This window comes from Acipenser ruthenus, chromosome 17, assembly GCF_902713425.1.
Source record: "Acipenser ruthenus chromosome 17, fAciRut3.2 maternal haplotype, whole genome shotgun sequence".
In the NCBI taxonomy this organism is placed as follows: domain Eukaryota; kingdom Metazoa; phylum Chordata; class Actinopteri; order Acipenseriformes; family Acipenseridae; genus Acipenser; species Acipenser ruthenus.
In genome coordinates this window covers 14,911,856-14,936,056 of record NC_081205.1, presented here as the reverse complement: position 1 = coordinate 14,936,056, position 24,201 = coordinate 14,911,856, and the positions used below count along the sequence as shown (strand labels likewise).

At 46.1% G+C, this 24,201-nt stretch overlaps 1 protein-coding gene across 2 annotated transcripts in view; it reads right to left on the bottom strand.

The window, feature by feature from the left end:
* Nucleotides 1-24,201, bottom strand: part of ngef (neuronal guanine nucleotide exchange factor) — a 70,888-nt gene that overhangs the window by 34,633 nt on the left and 12,054 nt on the right. For both annotated transcript variants that reach the window (XM_058990010.1, XM_058990011.1), the window contains 2 exons: nt 16,181-16,295; nt 2,384-2,668 (listed from right to left, as the gene is read on the bottom strand). In XM_058990010.1, the coding sequence (XP_058845993.1) occupies nt 2,384-2,668; nt 16,181-16,295 (400 nt within the window). The remainder of the gene's footprint in view (nt 1-2,383; nt 2,669-16,180; nt 16,296-24,201) is intronic.

Here is a 24,201-nt window from a genome sequence, read left to right as displayed (position 1 = left end):
TGATGTGGGCGGACTGCCACCTGCCAATCCGGACCCCACGGGTCCCCCGGTTCCCAGGGGAAGACCTCTGTCCACTGCTGCATCCTCCAGTGCCCCGGCCTACGCTCCGGTCGCCCCTGTCAGCCTGTTGGGGTCCCTCGTCGCTGGTGCGCGGTCCTTACCTGGCTGGGCCGGGACGTGGACCGATCCACCCTCAAGTCCGCCCGTGGAAGAGGGCGAAAATTGACATTTGTGGACTCGAGGGTGGGTGGTTGTGTTTTAGGGGAGGGGGTGGCCTTGGAATGGCCGATCAGTGTTGCACACTTGAGGGGGAGGATGTGTAACACAGCAGGGAGGGGGTTAATATCCTCCCTGCAGAAAACATGTGCGTATGCACATTTTGGTTAATTTGCTCATTGTTTAATTGTTCTGTTAATTGTTGTATTGTTAATTATCACCTGCACCTGGCTTTGATTGTAAATTAGAGCCAGGTGCAGGGTTTATAAGGAGAGCAGTCAGTCTGCTCTAGGCTGCTGAGTAGAAGGAGGCAGAAGAGGTGCTCTGTCTCCGAGTAGCCAGAGTTAAAAGTAAGTGCAGTGTTAAACCTGTGTTTTGTGTAAGTACGGGGAAACAGCTTAGCTGTCCCGTGGTAGTCAGGGTGTACCTGTGTGTTAGTTAGTGCTCGTAAAGGAGCTAAGTGTTTGTTTTGTTTATTTTGATTTTTGTGACTATTAAAAAAAAAATAGCGCAACTGCGCTTTTAAAAATCAAGTTTTGTGTGTGGCTGGGTCATTTAAAGTGCGGGAAAAGAACCCGAAGGACTAAAACCCTTCACAATAAATATATTGACACATGTTAACAGTTAAATATCCTTTACTCTTGACTGGTTAAATGTGGTTCTGGAAGTTACAAAGATAGCCCTTCTGTCCTCAACAGGTTGTATTTATTAGTTCAGGCCAGTTGGGGTGGCACATGTGTGATGAGAGGACTGGATCATTTGAGTACAAACTGTTTTGTAAATGAACGGTAAATACAGAAAAGGGCAAATATCTGTGGAGAGTTTGTTTTGCAGCAACTGAAATTAGCCCTGTCGTCTTGTTAGTTAGCTTTGGTAAAAGGACAATATCCCAGTATATAAGGCAGGTAAGTTTTGTTTTGATTATTTTCCTAAAGGGCCAGTGGCCTAACACTGTGATTTCTAATAAAAGTGCTCCACTGGCGTTTCAGCCCTATAATTAGTGTTTCTGTTTTTCAGGTTTTATTAATTGTATTTTTCGGTGCTTATTTTTAGCTATTTTCGAGTTTTATGTAAATCGTTTTTTTCGGGGCTTTTGTTTTTGATATACTGTATGAAATTTGTGTTTTCGGTTACTTTCCAAAATGCTTGAGTTTTTTTTTTTTTGTGTGTGTCAAAATATGTATAGTAACTCAACAGTACTTGCACACTTAAGTTGTACCTTCTTTCCTTTTGTCTTCCACAACAAAATCCCTATGGTCACAGGCATATTCTTCTGGGGTTTTTGTGTGTAGGCATTTTTGTACTTTTCGCCACAATTCTGTTTTAAATCCTCTGTGTTTTAAATCCTCTGTGTCTTAACTATAATACAGCTTTAAATCCCACTAACAAGCCTCCATCCTGATTGTAATCTCGTTTAAAATCTCGCAAGCGGAGTCGCCAATAGAAATGTAGGAATGTGTTGTCACTCAGTAGTTGGGGCGGGTTTAAAGTATTCAGAACTAATCAATGATAGATACAAGTCAGGAAGGCGGGACATTGCCCAGCAGCACAGGGAAATGTATTTATTATTATTTTTGTAGTAGGTTTTAATTTTTTAAATCTGAAAAGGGTAAAGTCAATGTAAATTGATGAACAATTTCTACAGTTTTTCCAGTGTTTATTGGCTGTCCACCGATTTCATTTTTTTTTGTATTGGGTGTTTATCAGGGTTTATCGGTTAAAACCGAAAATCAGAAGCCCTACCTATAATACAGACTTCTGACTCCATTATTTACCAGCACTGTAGTTGATCCTGAAACTGTGACATACTGAGCCTCTGCAGCAGGGGGCGCTAACATCACATTGACCAAGCCAGTTTTCCAACAGTCTCCCAATATCCGGGGTGAGAATGTTGAAAAACCTGTTATTTCATTTTGATACATTTGTGTACATTTACAGTTTAGGAACTAGCTAGGCTCCTAATGCGTTTGAAGTAAATCTGTAAAACACAAACTGCAGAAAGGATGTTAAAAATTGGGCCATGATCTCAAAGTAGCAGTAGAACAGAAGATCTGTTTGGGATCTAGTTTGGTACAACACTGATCTTTCACTTGATACAGTGAGAGGCTATGATGTCTGTGTAATGGAATGGAATGGAATTTTTATCGTGTTGCAGACACCTTCTTACCTGACCGAGATGTTGTCGATGTCGTTCAAGTCCTCCCCTTGTTTTCCCTGTGGAGGGCGGCCCTTCTGAATGTTACAACAGGATATGTGCTGAGACAGGGCCTCCATCGGGACAGTGCTGTCAGAGAGGGCTCTGCTGGGTTCACTGTGGCGTGGAGACAAGCGGTTCTCTTGTAACATTCCAGATAGTTCCTGAATCAGTGCAGCGTGTGCTCCCCCAGGGATGAGGCCTGTGGGCTCTCCATTCAAATTTAATTTAATCCCAGGCTTGAATGCAGAAGTAGGCCTGAGCACAAAAACATACGTATAATAAAATTAAATTTCAAAAATCATTTCAGTCACCAGTACAAAGACACAAACTTTTAGTAATAGTAATGCTTTTGTGAGTTTAAAGTAAATAATGGTAGTGAACTAGCAATGTCAATAATTGTATTCAGTTGTCTGAATTGATAAAGTAATTGTGAAACATCAGTTTAATTGTATTCCGTTGTTTGAATTGATAAAGTAATTGTGAAACGTCGGTTTAATTGTATTCAATATAAATCAGTACGTTCACAAAAAGAGCACCTGACATTATCAAATACAGGATTTATAGTTGGTAAAATTGTGCTGGCGTCCTCCTTAATAGAAGATCTCATTTCTGATGTTTTTAAAGAAATTTAAGATGTCATTGCAGCTGTGAGAGGAGCCAATGTCAATGGTAGGACTATTAGGGGAAGGATTAATTAATTTATCTAGGGTAGCAAAAAGAAATCTAGGATTATTTGTATTTGTTTCAATTAAATTAGAATAATATGATGATCTAGCCAACGCCAGAGCCTTCCTATATTTAACCAGGTGGCTCTTCCATGCGATGTAATGAACGTGCAGTTTAGATTCCCGTCATCTCCGTCCTCATATTTCATCTGACGAGTTGTATCATTGAACCACAGTGAGCTTTCTTTAAAAGACACTTTCTGAGCTTTGATTGCCGCTACAGTATCTAAGATACCAGTCAAGGTGGTGTTGTAGGTATTAACCAGCTCATCTGCTAATGAGGACTCAGAGAGTGGTAATGAGCTCAATACATCAGAAAGCTTAACAGCAGTTGAATAATTAATTACCCTGGATTTAAATGTACGGTCCACAGTCTTTGTAGATACTGGCAGATTCACCTCAAAAAGAATGGCAAGATGATCAGAAATAGTTATGACGTTCTTAACAGCTAAACCACGAGAAATTACCAGATCTAATGTATGGCCACGATTATGCGTAGGACCTCTGACATGCAGGATATAATCTAAGGAATCCAGTATCCTCAAACATTAAAAGGAGTTAGAATCAGAATCAGTGTCAACATGAAGGTTAAAATCACCCAATAAAATAATTCTATCATATTTGACTGTCAATATAGATAGCAAATCGCCAAATTTGGTCAGAAATATCAGGTTTGACAGGAAGTCGTTCTACCCCTACTGTAAATCACAGGTATAGTAAATGCTCGATTTGTGAATAAACAGGCCACATTACTTGTGACTATATATCTCAGACTTGAAAACCAGCATGATTTATAATCAATACCAGGTCACATTTGTTAATTTACTATCATTCATTAAAAAAAACTCTGCTGGCTCACAAGGGGTTTTAAACTGACAGGATGGTTTACACAAGTATATTCCAATAAAACAAAAAACAACAAGCGTCAAATACATCTTAAATATCATTATATACACATTTCATTAAATATCATTATATACACATTTCATTAAATATCATTGTGACAGGGGACTGCCCCGTCTTTATGAACATGGTTGGGACTGGCAGGGAGGGGGTTAAATTCCTCCCTGCTAGGAAAACATGTGAGAATATGGCTGGAGCCCTAATTGAATAATCAGCAATTATTGATTAATTGGGCTCCGGCCACAGGGGATAAAAGCCAGGGGAGAGGCCCTGGCTAGAGGGAGAGTTCTGGAAGGAGAAGGAGCCAGTGGGTTTCTGTGTGTGCTGTATTTCGGTGTGAATCCAGTGAAGGCGTTGCCCAGCCTGGAAGCGTTATTTGTAAGTTTTGTTTTGTGTCTATTTTGTGTTTTGAAACCTTTTTGTTTGGCCCTTGTGCCTGTTTATTTGGTGTATTTTGTTTAAATAAAAACTTTATTTTTGAACTTTCAAAACTGTCTCTGAGCCTCACCCTCTGCCAATCCTGCCACAATCCTTGTATACACATTTCATTAAATATCATTATATACACATTTCATTAAAAATCATTATATACACATTTCATTAAATATCATTATATACACATTTCATTTCCTCCTACTGGTACAAGGGTTGAGCAAGTAAAAGTGAAAGATAATAACACTGACAATGGCGGTGTTTACATGCACAAGTCATGAGTTTTCCTCACGTGTTTGCTTTTCAGGAAATGCGTTTCTATGCAGTTCTGATTTAGGAAAAAAAATCGTGTGTACCAATGCCGATTACTCAATTCATAGTCATTTAGGTGAGGGGATATTAAAATGTCTGTGTCTGCTTACTAAGTAGGAAAAGAACAACTCTGAATATCGTGAGGAGAGCTTCATGCGTTGCCATGAAGATAAAAACATTTAAGAGAAATTAATTCACGTGTTCTCGCGCACATTCTGAATTACGCCGCGCATTAGCTACTTGTTTGTCTTGTTACCTTTGAAATACACACACAATGTACATTTGTGGACCACTTTAACACTAGAACCGTCGCGGTTATACTCATACTTACAACCGCCGCTGGCAGTCATTATCACGGTACATTAAACATCATCAATATTAAAATGAAAGACAAACTATCGGATAAAACGCAAAAGTTTTATTCAAGCACATCATATCAAACATCTGCACAGCCGAAACGCTGTATTTAAATTAACAATTACACATAAGAGTTTATTTTCTAACTTACCACATATAAAGCACTACTTAAAAAAAATGAAAAACTATAATAAAATAAACATTTCAAAAGAAACTAGTGTGTAAACAGGTTCCCTTTCAATTCAAAGACGACCACCAATGACATTACGTATGTATGGCACATAGAAAGTAAGTTGTGTAGAAACAAAACATAATTGCCAGGAAAATAGGTACCCCTTAACAAAAAAAACTAAAAACAGTAACATAATTGCGATGGTGGCATCCCGTCAGTAGGTGGCGCTCTAGGCTCACTGCCAGCCGTATCATAGACTGTTGAGGTTAGAAAACTCAGTGTTGATTATATGAAGACAGGCTGCTGTATTGTGTAAAGTTCAACCACACTTTTATTACACCATGTAACAATTTTTTTTTTTTTTTTGGTTCCTGGGTAGTAAGTGTTATTTCCTAATTGCTTATGCCTCAAAAGTATAGAAAATGGCTATTATTCCCCACAAACTTTGCTTTTGTGACCAGGACAGTGATATTTTGAAATTTACCTATTTTCCAGAACTGAATTGTTGCTCTGAATTTTATGTTATAACATTTGTTAAAATTTTTAAAATTGTAAAAGTTTTTAATTTTAAAATGTTTTACAATTTTCAATGTTATTGAAAAAATATATCATATATGGAAAATGTTGCGAGAATCTCTTACACATTAGTCATGGGTGAAATAAATATATTTTTGTAGGATGGTACAGAGGGGAAAAGAGCCATGAAGTTCGCTATCCCAGGAATTTGGCGGGAACCCACTGACCACTCAAGCAACTGCTACTTCTGCATGGTGGACCCTTCCAAACGTCGGACTGGCAAGAATGCACCTGCTATCACGTATCCGGACCTTCCTTCATCCGTCGCCCCGGTGCCACACTGCCATGAGCTCCCCGTACCCACTCCTCCGGAGAGAGAGCAGCCGTCTTTAGAAGAGAGCAGCAAGTCAGAGAGCAAGGATGACGTCGTAGATCCAGATGACAATTTCAGAGGTGGAGCTGAGGAGAGAAACCCATACTACCCCAACCAAAAAGACCTCAATGACTTGATTAGAGATCTTGGTCTCACCAAGTCCAATGCCGAGCTTTTGACGTCTAGGCTCAAGCAGTGGAAAGTGAGATGAAAGTGTTCAAGTCGCAGATCAGAGGAAACGTCACCAACCTTTTTCCAGCTTCTTCACCCGTCAAGATGGGCTCTGCTTCTGCCACAATGTGACCAGTCTGTTCGAGGCAATCGCCTGTAACCAGAATGAGTGGCGCCTCTTCATTGACAGCTCATCCAGGAGCCTCAAAGCCGTGCTGCTCCATAATGGTAACAAGTACCCGTCTCTTCCCCTGGCTCACTCGGTGCACCTCAAAGAGGATTACAACAGCATCAAGACCTTGCTGGACGCCTTGAAGTATGATGAGTACGGCTGGGACGTCATAGGAGACTTCAAAATGGTGGCATTCCTGATGGGTCTCCAAGGTGGTTTTACCAAGTTTCCCTGCTATCTTTGTCTTTGGGACAGCAGGGACACCAAGGTGCACTACCACAGGCGGGACTGGCCACAGCGGACCGAGTTCTCTGTGGGGAGGAACAACGTCAAGTGGGAGCCACTGGTGGACCCCCGGAAGGTGCTGATGCCACCACTGCACATCAAATTGGGCCTTATGAAACAATTTGTCAGAGCTCTAGATAAGGAGTCGGCAGCCTTCAAGTACCTTCAAGACTTCTTCCCTAAGCTGTCTGAGGCAAAGGTCAAAGCTGGTGTCTTTGTCGGACCACAGATAAAGAAGATCCTGGAGTGCAATGAATTCCCCAAGAAGCTCACTAGTAAGGAGAAAGCGGCTTGGAACAGCTTTGTCGCAGTGGTTCGGTGCTTCCTGGGCAATCACAAGGCCGAAAACTATGTGGAGCTGGTTGACTCTGGTGAAGAACTACGGCACAATGGGCTGTAAGATGTCCCTCAAAGTCCATATCCTTGATGCTCATCTTGATAAATTCAAGGAGAACATGGGAGCGTACTCGGAGGAGCAAGGCAAGCGCTTCCACCAGGATATACTGGACTTTGAACGCCGCTACCAAGGACAGTATAACGAGAACATGATGGGAGACTACATTTGGGGGCTGATTCGTGAAAGTGATTTACAGTATAATCGTAAACCTTGAAAAACTACTCACTTCTAAATCTTTTGTAGTCATTTTTGTATTACTTTAGTATAAATACATGTTAATTTGGATTCACATGTTGTTTTTTTCTGACTTTATGTGAACGAAAAGACACAAATTCGCCCGTTTTCTCATTGGAAATAGGTACATTTCAAAATATCACTGTCCTGGTCACAAAAGCAAAGTTTGTGGGGAATAATAGCCATTTTCTATACTTTTGAGGCATAAGCAATTAGGAAATAACACTTACTACCCAGGAACAAAAATTGTGTTACATAGTGTTATTATTTTGCAGAGACCAACAAGTGGAAGCAAAATAAATATGTTGCACCTGAATTGAAGTTGATTCTCATTCTGCACGTGTAATATATTTTGGCGAGCCAGCCTGCAGAATTGATTTACTTGAAGAAAAGTAAATTAAACAAATCAAGAATCTTTATCTGAGACGTGACCAAAAAAAAAAAAAAAAAAATCTGCTTTTCAACACTGAACAGTCTCTAACTATAGACATGGATCTAGAGCAGTGGCAGGATAAAGCAAGTGCAGTTTTAGTTAAACTACAAAAAGAGCAACTTCTCCAAACGTGTAGATATACTAAATGCATTGGCCCAGATGAGGAAGAAGCAGAAAGAAAGAGCAGATGGGTTTTAATCCAAATGATTGAAAAAGTGATTGATGAGGTTGCAGAAGGTGAAGAGGAAGCACAAGCATGTGAGTTTGTGAAAGACCTTCTAACATTTATGGAGGGGATCACAAAGGAAGATGTTTCGGGAAAGACAGACCTAGAGCAGAAGCAGTTTGAAAAACTGAAGCAACAGTATGTTGCAATGCAAAAAGAACAAGAGAAAGCTAGAGAAATTGTGGAGAAACAGATGCAAACTTTGAGCGAGAAACTGGAGCAAAATAAAGATCTACAATCAGAAGAGTGAGCACCAACACTCACGGCTGTGAAAACACCTGAAGTAATGATCAAGAGGGAGGGCAGATTGGAGAAGGAGGGCAAAAGGAAAAGCTGTCCTATACTAATCTGCTACACCAAATAAATGGAGGATTGCAAAAGGGCCATTCTGAGTTGGAGATTGTGGAAGCTGTTTTAAGAGCAATAAGTCCAGGATTGCTTTGAGAAGCATGCTTGAAGGAAAAAGGTCGCTGACTGTTTCTAAATTGAAAATAATCTTTAAAGGACATTACACAGAAGAAAGCACGTCAGACTTGTACCACCAACTGGTGAACATTACACAGGAACCAAGGGAATCAGCCCAAAGTTTCCTCTTCAGAGCTATAGAATTGAAAGACCGCCTGTTGTTGGCCTCAGCAGATGGGGAAATTGAAGAACAATACGACGCTGACCTGATACAATGGAAATTCCTGCGATCAGTTAGCACTGAAGTTTTACATGAAGACCTTCTTGGAAATGCAGACGATTACTGATGAGACGCTAATTGAAAAGTTAAATGCAGCTACGTGTCTGGAAGATGAAAGACAACAAAAGTTGAAGAAAAATTCAAATTCTAAAATGGTACGAACAAACAAACTTCAAACAGAAGTAAAAGTAAATGCTAATGTAGTTCTCCAAGATGAAGCTGATAAGCAAAACACTAACAAGCAGGCCAATGTTGCTGCTTCTTGAGGCATGAAGATGAGAAACAAGAGTGCAAAAGAGAAAAGAGAAGAGGCAGAGACCAAAGATATTGTACAGAAATTAAAGACCGAGATGGAAGAGATGCGAAAAATGTTGGTGGCCTCCACGGAAAATCGTTATCAACAACCGCCATGGCAGCAACCTGGGAGAAGACAACAAAGAGGTTGTAGAGCATGCTTGGAGAGTGGAGCTGGTGACTTGTGCAGACATTGCTACAAATGTGGTCAGTCAGGACACTATGCATGGGGATGACGTGCTCCAACGCAGATGCAGGGAAACGAGGACGGGTTGCTGTAGGGGGACAACATAGCTTGTCCTGCTATGACTGTCTCTCACATCCCCTGTTCTGTCCTCCCGTCCTCGTCCTCTGCCCTCCCTCCGCTGCTGCTCCTCCAACCCCTCTAACCTAATTTCTCTGCCTCTCCCCCCCTCCCGCACACTCTCTGGTGCACTCTGAAACTGTCACTCTTCTGCTAACAAAGCTGATTTCATATCTGCCTTTGCCTCCCACCTCTCGCTCGATTCCCTTGCTCTCACTGAAACCTGGCTGTCCCCTGATAACACTGTTACTCCTGCTGCCCTGTCCCCTCTCTACGTCCTGTCCCATACCCCGCGTCTCACTGGACGGGGAGGTGGGACGGGTCTTCTCCTCTCTCCCTCCTTACTCTTTTCTGTCCCCTCCGATCTCTCCTCACTCTCTGTCAATACCTTTTGAATTTCATGCAGTCCAACTAACCTCTCCCTGTCAACTCCTGCTCATTGTTCTGTACCGCCCCCCTGGGCCTCTCACTCACTTTCTGGATGAACTCGACTATCTACTCTCCTCCCTCCCCTCTCTGTCTACCCTGACTGTCCTGTTGGGTGACTTCAACATCCATCTCTCCAACCCCAGCCACTCTGCCGGATTCCTCCCTCTCCTTCACTCCTTCGACTTCTGTCTCTCTCCGTCCCCTCCTACCCACAAAGCTGGCCGTCAACTGGACCTCACCTTCTCCAGTGCCTGCTGCCCCTCCACCCTCTCTGTCACCCCCCTGGACCTCTCTGATCACTATTTCATCTCTTTTTCTCTGTCTCTCCCCCCTCTCCCTGCTCCTCCTACCCCCACTGTCACCTCTCTCCCCCTCTGTCCTTGCCTCCACTGCTCTCTCTCACCTCCCTCCTATCGACTCCTTTTCACAACTCTCCGTAGACTCTGCTACCTCCACCCTCTTCTCCTCACTCACCTCCTCCCTCGACTCCCTCTGTCCCCTCACCTCCCGACCTGCTCGCCCCTCCCCTCCCCATCCCTGGCTCTCCTCTGCGCTCCGCTCGGCAAGAATCACACTGCGATCTGCTGAAAAGAAATGGAAGAGAACCAAACTCCCTGCTGCCCTAGACCTTTACCGCACTCTCCTCTCCTCCTTCTCCTCTACTCTCTCCTCTGCTAAATGTGCTTATTTCCAATCTGTAATCCAAGCCTCCACTAACAACCCACATAAACTATTCTCTACCTTCTCCTCCCTCCTAAACCCCCCCTCCTCCTCCCTCCTCTATCTCCCCTGATGACTTTGCCTCCTTCTTCTCTTCTAAAATCTCAGATATCCGCAAACTCTTTAACACCTCTCCCTCCCCCGCACCCCCTCCTGCTCCAACCCCTACACCCACTACATCCCCTACTTACTCACCCTCCTTCTCCACCTTCTTGCCCCTCTCAGACTCTGACCTCTCCTCCCTGCTCCAGGGTCACAAACCCACCACATGTGCCTTGGACCCCCTCCCCACTCACCTCTTTCAAGCTGCTGCTCCTGCTCTACTCCCCTTCATCTCCTCCCTCCTCAACACCTCTCTACTTTCTGGCATCTTCCCCTCTGCCTTCAAAAAAGCCTCTCTCACTCCCCTCCTCAAAAAACCTACCCTCGACCCCACCTCCCTCCAGAGCTACCGTCCTGTCTCCCTCCTACCCTTCCTCTCCAAAACCCTCGAGCGGACTGTACACCGCCAGCTCTCTGCTTTCCTGTCCAACCACTCTCTGCTTGACCCTCTCCAATCTGGCTTCCGCTCTGCTCACTCCACTGAAACCGCCCTCCTGTCTGTCACCAACTCACTTAAGTGTGCCCGAGCTGCCTCTCTCTCCCTGTCCTAATTCTCCTCGACCTCTCTGCCGCCTTTGACACTGTTGATCACTCTATTCTACTATCATCTCTTGCTGACCTGAGGATCTCTGGCACTGCTCTGGCCTGGTTCTCCTACCTCTCCAACCGCACTTACCAGGTAACCTGGCGTGGAGCAACCTCCACACCTCACCCTCTCTTAACTGGAGTCCCCCAAGGGTCAGTCTTGGGTCCTCTCCTGTTCTCTCTCTACACCCGCTCCCTGGGCCCCCTCATCGCATCCTATGGTTTCTCATACCATTTCTATGCTGATGATGCTCAGATTTTCCTCTCCTTCCCCACCTCTGACTCCACATCTCCTCTCGTATCTCTACCTGTCTGTCTGCTATTTCCTCCTGGATGCACTCGCATCACCTAAAACTCAACCTCTCTAAATCTGACCTCCTTTTCTTTCCCTCCTCCTCCCCCTCCTCTGATCTCTCCATCTCTGTTCCTCTGGAATCTACCACACTCTCTCCCTCTTCCTCAGCTAAGAACCTTTGAGTCACCCTGGACCCCTGCCTCTCTTATTCCCAGCACATCTCCACTCTGGCACGCACTTGCCGATTCTTCCTGAGCAACATCCGAAGAATCCGACCCTTCCTCACCAACTATGCTACCCAGCTCCTGGTCCAGGCCCTGGTACTCTCCCGCCTAGACTACTGCAACTCCCTCCTGGCTGGCCTCCCTGCATCCGCCACCCGTCCGCTCCAGCTCATCCAGAACTCTGCTGCCCGCCTGGTGTTCTTTCTGCCTCACTTCGCCCACGCTACTCCACTACTCCGCTCGCTCCACTGGCTCCCGATCACCGCTCGCATCCAGTTCAAGACTCTTGTACTAGCCTAGATGCCTTGACCAGTCTGCACCCAGCTACCTCCAGACCCTCATCTCTCCCTACACCCCCACTCGACCTCTCCGCTCCGTCTGCACTAGAAGACTAGCTCTACCACCGCTACGCTCCCCTGCCTCCAGAGCCCGCTCCTTCTCCACCCTTGCTCCGCAGTGGTGGAATGACCTTCCTACAGATGTCAGGACTGCCCAGTCCCTGACCACATTCCGGCGCCTCCTTAAGACCCACCTCTTCAAAGAGCACCTGTAGAACTCCTCTGTTTGTATCCTGGGACACTATCACCCTTCATGTAAATGTGCTTTATTTTGCTCTTATCTGCCTCCTATTTTACTGCATTTAATCCTGTACTTCAGAATACTGTAATCTGCCAAATGTTTAACCTGTAGTACTTTGTATTTAATCACATCCTGATGTAACTATCACTATTTAATCATATCCTGATGTAACTATCACTATTATCTGCTGTATTATTGAATTGTGGTTTGTCACACTTGTACTTTGCTTGAACAAAAGTTATTGTATTTCTTGCTCTTATTGTATTACTTGTATTGTAACACTTGAAATGTATTTGCTTACGATTGTAAGTCGCCCCGGTTAAGGGCGTCTGCTAAGAAATAAATAATAATAATAATAATAATTTTAGGCTCAGCTCACCGCTACCACCCCTGCGCTGACGCGGGAGGGGTGAAGATGAACACACACTGTCCTCCGAAGCATGTGCCGTCAGCCGCCCGCTTCTTTACACTCTGCAGACTCACCGTGCAGCCGCCTCAGAGCTACAGCGTCGGAGGACAACGCAGCTCTGGGCATCTTACAGGCAAGCCCGCAGGCGCCTGGCCAGACTACAGGGGTCGCTGGTGCGTGGTGAGCCGAGGACACCCTGGCCGACCTAACCCTCCCTCCCCCTGGACGACGCTCGGCCAATTGAGCGCCGCCCCCAGTCCACGGGCGGCTGTGGAATAGCCTGGACTTGAACCGGCGATGTCCAGGCTATAGAGCGCATCCTGCACTCTAACGTTGCGCCACTCGGGAGCCCCTGTGTCTGCCTAGTTCTGAATGCTGTCTAGATCATTTTGAATGACCTTTGCTGCTGCAACAGTGTTTGCCACACCTCCTATTTTTGTGTTGTCTGCAAATTTAACACGTTTGCTTACTATACCAGAATCTAAATCATTAATGTATATTAGGTGTAGGAAGGGATCTAATACTGATCCAAGTTGTACTCCATTGGTTACCTCGCTCCATTTTGAGGTTTCTCCTCTAATCAGTACTTTGTGTTTTCTGGACATCCCTGCACATAAATATGCTGAACTTTTTCCTACTGCTGAGCGGTACGCACGTGTTGATCCAAACGGACAACACGACAATGGTGGCGTATGTCAACCACCAGGGTGGCCTACGGTCCCCGGGATTGCATCGCTTGGCCTTCAGGCTATTAACATGGGCTCAGAGGAACCTGCTGTCCCTACGGGCGACGCACATTTCCGGAGTGGTGAACTGGGCAGTGGACCTGATCTCCAGGAGTGGTCCGCATCTGTCAGAGTGGTGACTTCACCCTCAGATAGTGGAGCGCATTTGGGAATGGTTCGGGAAGGCGCAAGTCGATCTCTTCGCCTCGGCAGAGACGACGCATTGCCCCCTATGGTACTCCCTCCACCGCTTAGGCGGTCCACTCGGCATAGATGCCCTAGTGCCTATACTGCTGCTCCCGGCTTTTCTCGAAAAAGTCAGGTTAGAGAAAGCGTTAGTTCTCCTAGTGGCCCCCAAGTGGCCCAGGAGAGTCTGGTTTTCGACCCTGTGCCAGCTGTTGCATGGCCAGCCCTGGGAGATTCTGCTTCACATGGATCTCAGTCAGGCGAAAGGCTCTCTTTGGCACCCGGAACCAGGCAGGTTCCGGCTATGGGTCTGGGGCTATCAGATGTGGTTGTAGGTACGTTGAAGAGCGCTAGGGCAGACTCCACTTTGTACACCTATAAGTGGAGGTATTTCCAGGCTTGGTGTCTGGTTAGAAGCCATGACCCCATATATTGCCCCATGCCAGTCATCTTACAGTTTCTGCAAGAACTGCTTGATGCTGGTAGGCCACCTTCCACCTAGAATGTTCATTTAGCGACTATCTCTGCCTGCCATGCCACTGTAGATTCTATGTCTCCGGGCACGCATTTTTTGGCTACCCGTTTTCTTAAAGGCGCTTGGCGATTACGCCCTCCCAGGAGGACTGTTCTCCCCAAATGGAGCCTTAACATTGTACTGGAGGCTCTCACAAAGGCCCTGTTTGAGCCCATACACTCCATAGAGTTGAACTACCTGTTTATGAAGACAGCCTTCCTCTTGGCTATCACCTCCGCTAAGCGGGTCTGTGCACAGTGCTTGCATGCATATTTGGGAGGATGGCAGCAGGGTGTCTCTGTGCACCAACCCTGCTTTCAGTCAGTCTGTGGAATTGAAGTCCTTCCATCAACGACGGATGAGAGATTAAATTTCATCTGCCCAGTGCAGGCATTGAGATGCTACATGCATAGGACAAGAGCTCTGCGTCAATCAGACCAGCTCTTCGTCTGTCACGGGAACACGGACCCTAGGACAGCCCCTCTCTAAGCAGCGTCTGTCACATTGGATTGTGGATACAGTCTCAACTGCATATAATAGTGCTGGCTTGCCCCCACCTGGTAGGGTAGCCGCACACTCCACCAGAGGGTTGGCTACATATTGGGCCCTCTTCAGAGGTGCCTCAATGTCTGATATTTGTACTGCAGCTAGCTGGGCTACGCCGCATATCTTCTCCAGGTTCTACAGTCTTAATGTGGTAGACCCTGCCTTGCCTTTTGTAGACACAAGGGTCCTTGAGGGTGTAAGTTCACACCGCTAACCTCTGGGTTAGACAGTGCTTATGCGTCCCTCGCGACGGCTCTGGTATACATTATCCCATACGTAATGTCATTGGTGGTCGTCTTCTCTTTCAGGGAACCAGGGTTATGGTAAGTAACCTAATGTTTATGTACATACAAAACTGTAAAAACAAAAGTAGTCTAAAATGAAAGTAACATATGATTTCTCTTGTGTGTGTGTCACTCGCAGCACAGAATCCAGGCTGAGCTGCTGCAGCCTGCAGTTTTCTGATCGAAATGTTTCTGCTGCAGGGCTATAGCTAGCTTCAAGATGAAATCTCTCCTACTGATATTTTCCCCGGTGCATTTCTTGTACAAAACAAATTGCTAGTATGTCCAGTAGAGATAACAACAGGTTTGTATATATAAAAAATAGAATATTCATAATAAAAACATGTATTGTAAAAGGCGGTTCTAGTGTTAATGAAATGTAACTTTTAGATGTTCCACAAACACACACACACAAATATAAATTCTAAGTAGTAAAACTTGTACTTAGTAGAAATTATATTTTATATACTTTTGTGTGTACGTGTGTGTTTTGTACAGCCTTTCTGAGATTAAGTCAGAAGAACTTCCACTAGGGACTTGCTGAAATCTTGTGAGCCACAAGCACAATTCCTGCTCAGGTTTACATGGGTTTTATAGCTATTTTTATCATGAGAAAGCGATTGACCCTGCCATTAAAGTCGCGCTGCCAAAAGGACGTCCTTTTGCTGTTTCACAACGTATCTGCGTGACAACGTCACACAGTCATGACTGTAGAATCGATTTTCAGGTGCATGTAAACCCAGCAATTGATCAATTAGCATACCTGCTTGGGATTGCTTTAAAAATCCCTATTAGTACTAATTTAGATTTTGCACATCTCTTATTATTTGTTTAAAAATAGAATAACTCATATCCAGATCTCACTTGCAGAAATATATCACAGTATATGGTGCTTTAAAATTTAAACCCATATTATATGATCAGCTTTATAAATAGTTTATTATATACTAACCATTAACAAACACAGCTGGTAACAGGATAGTGAGCTTGAAATAAAGCATGACCTCAATACATAAATATACCTATATTCCCATATCCTGTGTAACATTGGAAAAGCACAGCAGAGTGTAGTTATGTAAAGGCAAATAACAGATGTATGATAAAGTGAACTGTAAAATTACAACCATGAAACCCTTGAAGAAATGATATTCCAGCTCTGTGGGCAATGAGACTCTTACCCCAGGAGGAGTGGGGACAGGGCGGGTTTCTGAGGCACTGGGGATCTCCAGCAGGGAGAGCTGTCCGAGTTTCTCTCTGAAGTTGAATTCATCACGTCCTCTTTGCAGTCTCGGTCTGTTAACACACAGGAGAGGACAGAGAGGTGAGGGGCTGTGCAGAAGGAGGGGGGGGAGGGGCTGTGCAGGAGGTGAGGGTCTGCTCTCAGACTGTCAGACAGGCAGGTTGAGCATTGTGTGTGTTTGTCTGGTGTTTGATTTGTAGCTCTGATAAGACTGCATCACGCCTCCAGTGTACACCAGAGAGCTTTCTCAAGGTGAGTTCAGGAGCCGCATTGTTTGGCCACTTTATTAGAACATGGATTTGGCAATGTACTAAATTAGAGAAACAAATGATGTTGATAATGTTTTGCAACATCCCTTAGGAACTAAAAACTTAAATTCAGTAACAAACATTTTGACTAGAAGTTTTTAAATGTATTCAAACTAAGTTGCCTGAGTTTACTTAAGCATTGTTGAGGATCAAGTCCACCCAACATGCTGCAATTCTGCTCTAATAGCGACAACTACTTTTAATACGATAATGCACCCCTCCACCAAGACGGGATCATGAGGAGCAGGACTGAAGCTTCAGGCATCTTCCATGGCCCCCTGTGGGAGGTTAGAGGGCGGAGCTTAGGGAAGGACCAGAAATGACAGCACACAGAGCAGGAAGTGACTTTTAGTCCTGGAGCCCTGTACCAACAATGGTATCTGGGCAGGATTTAATTTCAACCCTTTGCGGTCCTATGTCGGACCAGGTCTGACATTACAATTTTCCCTTTCCGGTCCAATGTTGGACCCTGTCTGACATCATCAAAAAGATGTAAAGCACAGGTCTCTAGTCATTTTTTCTCCGGAAAAAGCAGAGAAAACCATTCAATGGCCAAGTGAGACCGATAGGAGCTGAGAAAAGCCGAAAAAAAGTTTTTTAAACAGTGCATGTGAAAATAGATTGGACCTGACGCGCCTGAGACATGTTGAATAAATGGACTGTTAAGGGTTAACACACAATGAAAATAAACAGTCCAGTATTGCAGAAAGCAAACAAGAAAACTACCTGGAATATCAGCAATGGTAAACTCAGGTTTCAAATAACATGAGTAAACAAAAACATCTTGGTTACAAAAACAACAATAAAGGAAGCACAGGGTCTCTCCGTGCTACTGCAGTGGGTTTCCTCTCACTGCCTCTTGGCTCCCTTCCGAGGAATAAAGACTACTCCTGGGTTTTTCCACTGCAGTAATCCACCAGGGTTTTCCAAAGCTTCAGGATTCTGTGAATTACAACAGGTTTGTAAAAGCAAAACAACAAAGCACAGCGCTTCTCTTCCCTGTTTTCAGTTCAGGACAGGGAGACCGAATGGCAAAACCACGCTGCCTAAATACTGCCAAGTCCCACCCATGCAATCAGCACGCTGCCCCACGTCAGCCAATCGATGAGCACAGCACAGCTGATTGCAATGATGGGACTCGACGGCCGCATGGTTCCACCTTGGGGCAAGATGGCCGCCTGACCCAGAACTTCCAGTCTGGTCAGAGTTCAGCCTGACCCAATCACGGTCAGTCCTACACAGTGCTGCTAGTGGTCGGGAGGGCAAAATACAACAGGGACTCCTTTCAATCCTGTCACACATCCCCCCCCACACTCTGTCAACCTTAACTCCCCAATTGACCCCCCTCGAAAAAAAATCAGCATTTTGGTGCTCCTTCCCCGAACGATGTTTAACAGTGAAGTTATAGGGTTACAGCGCCAGACTCCACTGAGTAATCCGGACGTTCATGTCCCTCATCGTGTTTAGCCACTTAAGAGGAGCGTGATCTGTGACGAGTGAAGGACCACCCCAGGAGACAATATCGAAGAGAGTTTGTGGCCCATTTAATGTCCAGGCACTCCTCAATAACGGAGTAGTTGCGCTTCCTTTGAGCCATTTTCATGCAGTGTATAGGACGGAGTGTTCTACTGGGACAAGACAGCCCCCAGACTGACATCCGAGACGTCTGTCTGGAGGATGAGTTCCCTGTCGAAATCCGGTGACAAAAGCGCAGGGGCTTGGCAAAGTATCCGCTTTATTGTGTCAAACACCCTGACACTCATCTGACTATTTTACAGAGTTTGGGGTGCTTTTCTTAGTGAGGTCAATCAAGGGGCTACCAATGGTAGAAAACTCAGGGATAAAACGGCAATAATAGCCTGTCAGCCCCAAAAGCCACTGGTTTCACCTGACCATTACCCATGATATTGGGTCTGTTGTTTGTTGACTGTTAGCCCCGCCTCCCTCAGAGACTGCAGGAGAGCCACCAATCTATCAAGGTGCTCCTTCCAGGTAGAGCTAAAAATAACCACGTAATCAATAAACGCTGCCACATACTGATGATGGGGACATAACACCCTGTCCATCGGTCTCTGGAAGGTAGCTGGGGCCCCATGCAACCCAAATTCGTGCTTTACTGTACTGCTACTGCTAATGCTGAGCATTGCGCAGGTTCTCTTGAGCCAAACGACCAACTAATTCTAGGCAATCCGTAGTAGTAGTATGTATTTGACTACATTTTTTGAAGTAGAAGTTTGGTTCTCCCACGAGATCGAGAATGTCTCGGGGTTGTCTCCCATACAGCAGCTCAAATGTGGAGAACCCCGTTGAACTCTGTGGCACCTCTCTCACTGCGAACATCAGGAAGGGGAGGAATTTTGCCCAATGTTTTTGCTCCTGGTTCACAAATCAGCTCAGCATCTGCTTCAGGGTCTGATTGAACCTTTCCACCAGGCCATCTGTCTGCGAATGGTACACAGAGGTCCTGATGGGATGGATTTTCAAAATTTTGTACACTTCTTTGAGGGTGTCGGACATGAAGTTGGTTCCCTGATCCATCAGAATCTCTTTGGGCACCCCTACTCTAGCAATAATCTTAACTAGTTCTTTAGCAATGCGACGGCACTAGTGGAGCGCAGTGGCACCGCCTCTGGATATCGAGTAGTATAATCCACCATTATGTCTATTGCTATGCGGTCGAAGGGAGTACAAATCGGGGGCAGTGGGGGCAGTGGGACCAGCGGGCGAACCCCCCCCCCCCCCCCCCCCCCGGCGCTACTCTCTGTCAATTGGGACACACTGCTTCATACTGAAAAGGTGGCCAGAAAAGGGAATATCATGTGCCATGTGCCAACTGCATGACCTCCCAGCAGAAACACCCCAGAACTAATAATTGGGTTACAGGCTGTCCTGCGCCCGGGGTTTGGGATACCCTGTACAGCAAATGCCCCATCACGATGAAGTGAGGAAATGTGAGCGGCCCGCAGCCTTCAACTTCCTTCCCCTCGACAGACCGAACCCGCCCCCGGATGTGCACCAGAGTGGGGTCGTTACTTTGCTCCCACTCTAGGTCCACACCACGGTCCCAGAATTGCGCTATGCAGATTCTCCCACCAATCCCCAGCCTTGTCTCATTTTCTCGGCCCTCCACACACTTTTAGTTTTTACAGGGCCGGAACCTGGAAGTAAATATGTCGGCTTGCAACGGGAAGATCCGGCCAATTGGATCCCCCATTGCGACTACCCCTTCTACAAAGGGTAGCCAAGCCACATTGACCCTAACTTCTGTATAGTAAGGTCAATCTCGACCCAAATGTACTGGGTACGGCACCTTTTTGGCGATGGCCATGACTAGGGGCACATCTGACTTTCCACAGTCATTCTAACTTTAGTAGTAAGATACACGAGATAGTCACAGACCCCTGTGGCCGCCAGGACGTACCCTCCAAGAGAACAGACCGAATTATAGTGTGACTGCGCCCTGAGTCCACTAATGCGTGGGTATTCATATTACCAACAACTACATTAATAATGCAAGGCCCCTCCTGACCCCTTCCTTGTACTCACCACTTTCTGTGGCCAGACATTGCAAGGCCACATCATACTCCATTACGGCGGGACAGAATCTTGCGATGTGTCCCACTTCGCGGCACCGGAAGCAGGTAGGGGAAAGCGGTGGCGCTGTGGGAGAAGGCTGCTTGTCCCTTGGTCCACCACTAGGGGGGGTCCAGGGATTCTCTCTGGCCCAGCTGGGAGCTAACATTGGGCTCCACTTTGGAGGCGAGGCGATCAAAGGGACGTGGAAAACTGAAGGCCTCACTGCGGTCTTTGGGAGCGCTGGCGAAGGGCGATGCTTCACTGGACCACTGGGGCTGGACTGGGGTCCACCCAAAGCAGTGCGTCCTCAAAGGCCTCCGCAAGCTCAACGGCCTTGTCCATCGTCTTGGGGCTGTGGCGAGCGACCCAGGCTCGAGTCTCCGGTTCTAACACCACCAGGAACTGGTTCACCCCCACAGACTCCATGATTTGTTGAGTGGTCCGTTCAGTGGGATGCAGCCAGCGGGTCAAATGGTCCCAAAGTTGCGGGGCCGGGTTCCCTCCAGCCGCTTGTAGGTCCGGAAACACCAGCAGTGATATTGAGGCGCCAGAGGATAGCTATTTTCATCTGGGGGTAATCCTCCACTGCCACGTTGCTCAGGGCCCAGTATGCCACCTGCGCCTCACCAGTCATACAGGCGGCAAGATGTGCCACCCAACATCTGGCAGGCCACCATGACACTGTAGCCACCTGCTCAAACATGGTCAGGAAGGCCCTAGGAAGGTCATCTTTTGCAGCCAGATTTTGGACGTCGGCGGAGCTTGTCCAGCTGCTACGACCGGGATCTGGGCTTAGGCCTGGGCCACTACCAGGTTCTGAATGGCCAGAAACGTGGCCGCTATCGGCCATCACAGTTATGTGGGCTGAATGCTCAGCATCCCTCTGAGTGTCCCGTTCTTCCCGACGCTGCTCTATATCATCACGGTGTCTCTCCTGATCCTCCAGGACGGCTTGCAGGGTGTACCGGTCCATGCTCATCCCACTCTGACACCACCTTGTGGGAGGGTAGTGGGCAGAGCTTAGGGAAGGACCAGAAATGACAGTGCACAGAAGCCGGAAGTGACCAACAATGGTATCTGGGCAGGATTTTATTTTAACACACAACGAAAATAAACAGTCCAGTATTGCAGAAAACAAGAAAACTACTGGAATACCAGCAATGGTAAACTCAGGTTTCAAATAACACGAGTAAACAAAAACATTGTGGTTACAAAAACAACAACGAAGCACAGGATTTTTCCGTGCTGCTGCAGTGGGTTTCCACTCACCGCCTCTTGGCTCCCTTCCAAGGAATAAAGACCAGTCCTGGGTTTTTTCACCACAGTAATCCACCAGGGTTTTCCAAAGCTTCAGGATTCTGTGAATTACAGCAGGTTTGTAAAAGCTAAACAACAAAGCACAGCGCGTCTCTGCTGTGTTTTCATTTCAGGACAGGGAGACTGAATGGCAAAACCACGCTGCCTAAATACTGCCAAGTCCCGCCCCTGCAATCAGCACACTGCCCCAAGTCAGCCAATCGAGGAGCACAGCACAGCTGATTGCAATGATGGGACTCGGCGGCTGCATGGTTCCATCCTGATGGCCGCCCGACCCAGAACTTCTGGTCTGGTCAGAGTTCAGCCTTCTGACACAATCACTGTCAGCCTTACACAGCGCTGCCGGTGGTTGGGAGGGACAAATTACAACAGGGACTCGTTTCAATCCTGTCACAACCCCCCAGCAATCCGCAGATCTCCATTGAGCATGTTTGGAATGAACTAGAATGACGCATTCCCAATCCTCTGCCTACCGCTCTGAAATGTTAATGACTGGTTTAACAACCTAGAAGACACCTTCCAGCACCTTGTGGAATCTATCACAGTGTGTAAGCAGGTCAAATGGAGCCCCATATGATATCGGCTACAATGTGCACATAACGATCATACAGCAATACCCAGAAGTATAGAAATAAAAACATTTTAACAGTATGTTTTTTCTCAACTCAGTATCATAGGCATTGTGGAAGGGTGGTGGGCAATTCACTGACACAAGGAGACAGAACTTTATTTGTAACACTGCTCAGGCGCACTGTAGGGGGCCAGTAGAGGGCACTGTTTTCCGTGGTCTGGATACTGACAACAGTAACCAGAACTATGGTGTTACCAGTACAGGTACAGAGGCAACTGCACGTACAAGTGCTTGTAAATAATAATGAAAACCAAAGGCGAAAGAAAACGATAAAATAAACACACTATAAAACTACAAACAAAAGTGCTGCTCACGCAGTGCCCCCACTGCCGCTAAGCTGGTCAGAACGGTCCTCCGTCCTACGTTCAGTTACCCTATACACTGGGATGGCCGGGGTTCCCTGCATAACTAAACACGTCCCCTCAGGTACGTGATTAATTATTTGTATTTGTTTCTTTTTAAATTATTTTAAGGCAGGCTGTTTTCCCCAGTCAGGCTTGCCTCGCTCTTGTTTGAACACTGACGTCTTCCGTCAGTGTCACTGAGTTCCCAAACACGGCCACCCGAGTGCACAACCAAGCGCAGCTCTTATGGGCCGAGCAATCTCCCAAGGCCCGCCTCTCAGCCACTCAGAGAGAGGGAAAGCACATTTCCCCTCTTCCCCACCTCTCCGTGTCATCACCATTAACGACAGGCGGACCCTACGAGACTGCTGCCCTCTACCTGCAGTCTCACGCATGTGTCAGATAGTCAGTCCAGATCCCCCCTGTTACAGACATAAATAGGCATTTTTGTGTGCTAAATAAACAGACGTTATTATGATTGATAATTTAACAGTAAAGGGCAAGTTTTAAAATAGAGTACTTGATTTCCATTACACGAGAGTAGATGTTAAAACTTCATGCTGATTTGAACTCGGCTCTCGCCAAGATGAGCACCAACTAAGATGTAGCTTTACAGTAAACTAATGTGATCCATATGTGTCTCCATCCATTTACGTTTCCTTCCATATGATGATGTAGATATCCTTCTGTCTGGTGTTAATGGCTGAAGTGTAATGCTGGCTCCTGGGATCAGCTTATTTTGCCTCCCTGGCACATCAGCACACACAACGGCTGCGATGCTGGCTCCGGGGATCAACCACAGTGCGGCCTCCCCAGCGCATCAGCATGACAACCATCTGGATTGAGCTAAGTAGGGTACATCTCTGGGGTTTTCAAGTGGGCACCTTCCATCCTCAGTGTTTCGTCGACTAGCCCACGACACCTCAAGAGGGCTCAACGGTGATTCTGGCATCCCAGCATCACCCCCCTCTGTCCCCCACTCAACTCAGCCCAGCTTACTTACCTGTACATCAGCGTTTCTTTCTTTCTATTGTGCTTGAGATCCCCAGCCAGAATCTTTCCGTCTCAATAGATAAAGTCTGCACTTCTCTCTTTCTGGGTTGTGAAATGGTCAATGACCTGGTCGTACCAGCAAGGGTTCTTTTCCAGAGTCTTCACAATTCCCTTTTCAATGGATAGAATTGCCATTTTTCTAAGGCATTTTTTGTGCCATCGTGTTTCTTGTATAGCTCTTTAACCTTTTGAGACAGAAGAAGCTTCTTTCCACACCGGCAGACGTTGCTCCGATTGTTGCAATTAAACACATCAGCTTGTACAGCTGGTGCATAGCTTTGTCAAGACCACTGCCCTTGAAGTACCGCAGCAAATCTGAAATTTTGCCTCTGTCACCTTGCAACTCAGTGTCCGAATAGAAAATTTGCAGCTCTGTTTTCAAACGTTCAGTGTCAAAAAATCGGTCCTATCGATTCTGTTTTTGCAGAACACAACATCCATAGTCTTTTGCTGAAGAATATCAAATACTGTATCCATATCAGAAAAAAACCTGGCTGAATGTGAAAAGCAGGAACGTGAATTCGAAATCTTCGAGAGTTCGAATGAACCCACTTGCACCTCTGATGGAATCATCATCCATGCCCTCCGAGTTGACAATGCGTGAGAAAGTCTCAACAAGTTTGTCGTGATTATTGGCGATCGTGCTGACAATCCTTGAACTGTAGTTCCAGCGAGTTGGAGCATTTTTTGGCAGCGGAGGACAACCAGTTTCTTCCAACAAAGCTACCCT